The sequence below is a fragment of the Asparagus officinalis genome, chromosome 1 (assembly GCF_001876935.1).
Source record: "Asparagus officinalis chromosome 1, Aspof.V1, whole genome shotgun sequence".
NCBI classification, from domain to species: domain Eukaryota; kingdom Viridiplantae; phylum Streptophyta; class Magnoliopsida; order Asparagales; family Asparagaceae; genus Asparagus; species Asparagus officinalis.
In genome coordinates, this window is record NC_033794.1 from 2,358,547 (window position 1) to 2,364,140 (window position 5,594).

Here is a 5,594-nt window from a genome sequence, read left to right on the forward strand (position 1 = left end):
GTTGTCACTACAGAGAAACTGAAGTTGTGTTCAACTTCAGTTGGCCTCAGCACTTGATGAAATGGAGGCTGTCGCCGCAGAGAGAGCTGAAAGAGATTAATAGTTAGTCTCCAAGTGGGAGATTGTTAGGATATGTGAAGCCTAACTATCAAGCATGCCCTATACTTCAGAAGAGAGGAGGAACAAAGTTGGAACAGGAGGAACAGGATCGACGATGGAGAAGTTCAAGCAAAACGACGAAGGAGACAGTTTTCTGCATCGCGGTCGACCGGCCATGGCGCGGCGGTCGACCGACGTCGTGCACAGCTGGGTGCACAGGCCAGGAGCTCATCGCGGTCGACCGAGCATGGCGCTGCGGTCGACCGGCAAAAGTCCAGAGAACAAGCCCAGTCTGCAGTCAGCTTCGCGGTCGACCGCACATGGCGCTGCGGTCGACCGCCCAAAGTCCAGAGAGCTCGATCAGGAATAGGATTCGTTGCGGTCGACCGCACGTGGTGCGGCGGTCGATCAGAGTCGGGTTTTGGCCCAGTTTCGAATTTTAACCTGTTTTGTTCTGTTTCCTTTTTTATTGGTTAAACCGTAAATCTTGTGTGTTTGAGATTGGTTGTTTTTCTCTCTTCTCTCCTAAATCTCTATTTCCAAATCGCATCAGGGGGGTTGTGCATCCCCAACAAGTTTAGCATGGCAAAAGCCATAATTTAAGCGGTTTCTGGCTGATAATCTTGTTGTTAGTTTGTCTTCTCAGTTGAGTAATTGCAAGTGAAGCTCAATATTGATTGTTGAGCAACTTGCCAGGTTAAGTAGAGATATGTCAATCTTTTTGCAACCGACACTTCAGAGCTAACAGAGGAGTACCACATGCAAGTGTACTTGGAATAAAATCAAAGCCTCACTTTTTTAGGTGCTGCCATAAGTACCTACAAAGCCATAAATACCTTTCATGCATGCTTCAATAATTCACAGGTAGCTGGCGGAGTTTCAACAAAACAGAGAACATTTTCAAATTAATGATTTGGCTAACTTCACAAGATTGGACCAAGCAATATCACCATTAAGACGGGCAACAACATGAAACTACTCATTTCTCATCATCAAACAATCAATAACTAAGTTATTCATAAATTCCATAATGCTTCATTGTCGATCGATCACAATAGAAAGGGAAAACCACTATAAAACATGTTCTACGCACAAAAAAGACATCGCCACTCTTGCAAAATCACATCCGCTCTGCTCAGACCTCAAAATTAAAACAAAGAGGAAAATAAACGAAAAGGGATATATACATACCTTTTGATTTTCATAATGCACATTTATATACCAGAAAAAATCGAATAGAATGAGGAGAAGAGAAAATTCAAACGAAGAATAGCATTTACGAGATTCCAATTGTTTTCCCCAAAAGCCATAGAAATAAAGGAAGTTCTATCATGAAAACCATGTGGAGGTAACTTCTGTCCAGCACAAATCCAAACAAAGTGATCCCTGCTGCATTGTTCTCCAAGTATGTCACTGCATTTATGAACCAAGGAAAAACATTCAAAACCACACTAAAAAAAACTTAGCATGTTCATAAAACTTAAAAATAGGTATTTTTAAGTATTTTGGAGGTTTTTTTTTCTCGGAAATCACCTTAAAAATAGGGTCATTTTACAGAAACCACCTTTCATTTTTAAATTTATATGTAAATCACCTTTAAAATGTGTTATTATTCCAATCAATCACCTCCTAGTCAGATCTTCACTAAAAAATCAAAAATAACCTCAACACATGCACGTTCAAAGTGCGTGACTTGTACCCTAACTAAACTAAAGCATTAACAAAGTGGCTCACATGTCTTGAATGTGAGCTATTTAACGGTATTTTGGATTTTCAATGAAAATTTTGACAAATGGTTTCTGTAAAATGACCCTATTTTTAAGGTGGTTTCTAGGGAAAACCCTATTTTGGACAACCCCTATCCATTTCAGATAATGATAGATAAAAAGTGAAAAGGGAGTTAGGAGCTTTTGTACTACTCGTTAACGTTGTTTATGTGAATTTCCAATTGGTCAAGGGATGTTTAGCATAATTTTGAAAGTTCAAGGGGTTTCCTGTGATTTATAAAGTGTAGGTGTTCAGGGGTTTTTCTTAATGAGTTCTACCGTAAAGAGAATTAATTTAGTGTCTTACCCAGTGCTTGTCTCTTTTGGAATGAAATCGTATTGGCATGAGGCATTACCAACTTAATGGCCTCATATTCATCATCACCAGCCAAATCTTCGATGGATTCTTCTTCATTGTCAACATCGTTCTCAGGGAAGACACTGGAAGTAGCAACATTTTCAGAGGGGGTCTCCGGGTCAGGGTTAAAGGAATCAATGGCAGCACATACGTGCCACTTTGCAGCGTGCTTGGTTATCGCCTGAGCCTGGTGTGTAATCTTTGTGGCGCTTCTTAAGCATATGAGTAGGCCTGTAACGAGAATCACAGAGCACAGCTGCAAAAACAGAAACATAATTTTATTTAGTTCTAGCTCCAGAAAGCATAACAAACTGCATTCTGCCCAAAGAAAATGTATGTGTACATCTGCAGGGGTTAAACTAATCTATAATAGAGTTGGGATGATTCTGAAACTCGGCTTATCAAGGGAATAATTCGCGCGCGCGCGCACACACACATACACACACAGAGAGTATCCAGAGACAACAAGATTATACTGGTGTAGGGAGACTCTTCTTTATTCCTACCAATCTAATGCTTAGTATTGTCAAAAGAAAGGCAGCAGAAATTCAGTCCACATTAAATATATAGTTTCAAGGGCTAGCGAATCAAAGTGTGCTTCTACTTAGATACCATAGAGAGCGCTTCTCTTTGACGAAAATACAACGCAAAAAAATTTGAAAACAAATGCGAAAAAGACCATACCGCTAACTCTCCAGTGTTGAAGAGATTGACATCTCCGTGTGGCCGAGTAGTCAGCAGCAAGCCAGCGAACTGGCTGGCAGTAACAAGAATCATGCCAGCAACAATGAACCTCCTGAATCTGTGACTGATTACCATGAGCTGCCTCCTGATCTTCAAATGCTCACGCAGCACAGCGGCCACATCTGACTCCTCTTGAAACACTGTGGTGAAGTCTTGAAGCCTCAGAATTTGAAGGAAGCAGATCAACCAGAAGAGCACACAAACTAGGAAGAAGATAGCGGTTCGATATATCCAAGACGCTAATTCCAATGCGCACGCCACTGCATCGCTTGCTACGGCGTTGCCCAAGAAGGGGATTCTTCTTGCTCCCGCTAAGTACCACCACACTTTGTACCTATATATACGAGAGCATTAGAGATTCAATTAATATGATCCGTAAAAAGAAGAATATTCCATTTAAAAGTTTTTAATCTATTATCTGTGGTCATTCTAATAACATCAGATGTGAAACTTTACAGTATATTTTTTTTATGATAACCAAGTTTCGGCTTGCATCTGCAGAGGTTTTAAGATAATTTTCACGATTAACATGCAGAAGTTTTAAGATAATTATATCCCTACAAATAATATCGTAGTAATTAATTAAATCCTTGTGATCGAAGCATTAGCTAAGCTCGATTAGATTTAGAATACAACATGTAAGGGAAGGAAAAGGAAGAGAAATGAGAGCAAATTAAATTACAAATGAAAAAAACTATAAAATTTCCGCACAAAATAATAAAAGCGTAAAAACTATTCAAATCAAATTTCTTCCAAAAAAATCAAAACTTACCCGCACTCGGCCAAGAAACAAGGCAGCACGAAGAAGGAAAGGATCCGAAACGATCGATTCAGCTGCCGCACGTACCCAAACCTGACCTTCTTGCTCTCCCCAACAACCTCGTCAAGAAACAACAGCTTCCTCAGCCCGAACCTCCTCATCAACGCCGACAGGCATACAACAGAAATCGCGCCCCGCCGCCGTTCCAACGACGACTGCGCAACCCGCATCGTAGGGCCGGCGATGGTCGGAGACAGCAAAGACGAAGTGGGAGACGAGAGGGACGAACCGACACGCGAGAAGAAGGAAGAGCGACCACTGAGAGTTAGGGCCCGCCACGATGCTGGACTGGTCGACGCACAGGCCACCGGAGAAACGACCGGGAAGGTCGCAGAGCTCGTCGTCGGGCGCGAGGGGCAGAGGCCGAGGGAGGATGACTTCGTCGAAGAGAGGATCGCGCCGGCGACGGAGGATGCTGTGCCATTGCTAAAAGATCTTGATTTGATTTTTAGGTGATATTTGAAGAGCGACGGAAGTGAAGAAGGAAGGAAAGAAGGAATCGAGAGGGAGAGCCATGATTATATTTATTACCTTATTATTAGCACTTCTCTTCTTTGGGGGGGAAGTTTTAAATGGACGTTGGGGTAAATGTAGTTGCCGAGTTCGGGTGCTGGTTCCAGAAGCCAGAAGAAGAGGATGAGGAGCGGATGAGGAAAGAAAATGACAGGAGAAGAGGTGGAAAGGCAAATTGTGTATTAACCTTTTTTTTTTTTGGATTATATATATGAGAAAAATGCATATGCTTGGTACCAAGCAAAAAAAATTAGTGCTTGTTAGTGAGGTGGCATAATCCCCTCCACTTATTCAAATAGTTGCATATCCCCATGCACTCCTTAACTCATGTGAATGTAGTCCACCATTTGAATGAGTGAAGAGGATTGTGCCACCTCACTACCAAGCACAAAATTTGTGCTTGGTACTAAGCATACCCATATATATATATATATAAGTGTTCCTAAGGTGATGCCTTAGATAATCATCTAAGGACGCGATCTAAAATCACATGATTGAGCTACATTATGGATGATCCGCTCCCTTAAACTTAATCTACATATTCTAAAACCCCAACACACCAAGTTTGGGGTGAACTCATCATCGTTTGACCCTCCGGTGAACCATGTGAAAAGTTCTATTCATTCAAAACCGTTAAAATTGATACTTGTGGATGAAGGGTCAAACGATGACGGGTTCACCCCAAACTTGGTGTGTTGGGATTTTAGAATATGTAGATTGAGATAAATTGATTTCGTTATGCTAGAATAATCTCCGACCTCCTTTGTTTCTTCCCAAAATCAACCAAAAATCCCAGAATACACAAGATGCATGCCATTAAATACAATAATGGGTCGTTTGTTTGCTAAAGGAAACAGGAAATGGAGCTTTTGTGACCTGACAAGAGCTCCACGTCGGTTTTTGATTTTACCCCATTTTCATTTTCAGCATTTGGTTCATTGAGGGTATTAAGGAAATGGAGCTGTGAAATAGGGTGTCACGTTAAATTTTATAGAAAACTCATTTTAGACCCGAAGTGGCTGAAATGGATAAGAAATAAATTTAATGAGGAGTAAAATATTGTCTCGCTCACCTTTTCAAGACCCAAAGTGGCTAAAGTGGCTGAAATTAATTGGTCAGTTTTCTTGATTTTTACATGTTGAAACAAACCAAAAAAGTGGGAAACAATGCTTTACATCCTATGATTTCAATGTGAAACAAATCAAAAAAAAATCAAATCTGAGAAATCCTCTGAAATGCACTGAAATAGATTTCAACATGGTTTTATGTTTTCTCTTTTTTAAGGAAATGAACC

At 40.8% G+C, this 5,594-nt stretch overlaps 1 protein-coding gene across 1 annotated transcript; it reads right to left on the minus strand.

The window, feature by feature from the left end:
* LOC109829170 lies at nucleotides 1,092-5,215 on the minus strand. Its single transcript, XM_020396315.1, is given in 6 exon segments — nucleotides 1,092-1,512; nucleotides 2,173-2,479; nucleotides 2,908-3,301; nucleotides 3,740-3,951; nucleotides 3,953-4,202; nucleotides 5,211-5,215. Coding segments are annotated over 6 exon segments (1,305 nt in total). The 3' UTR covers nucleotides 1,092-1,375.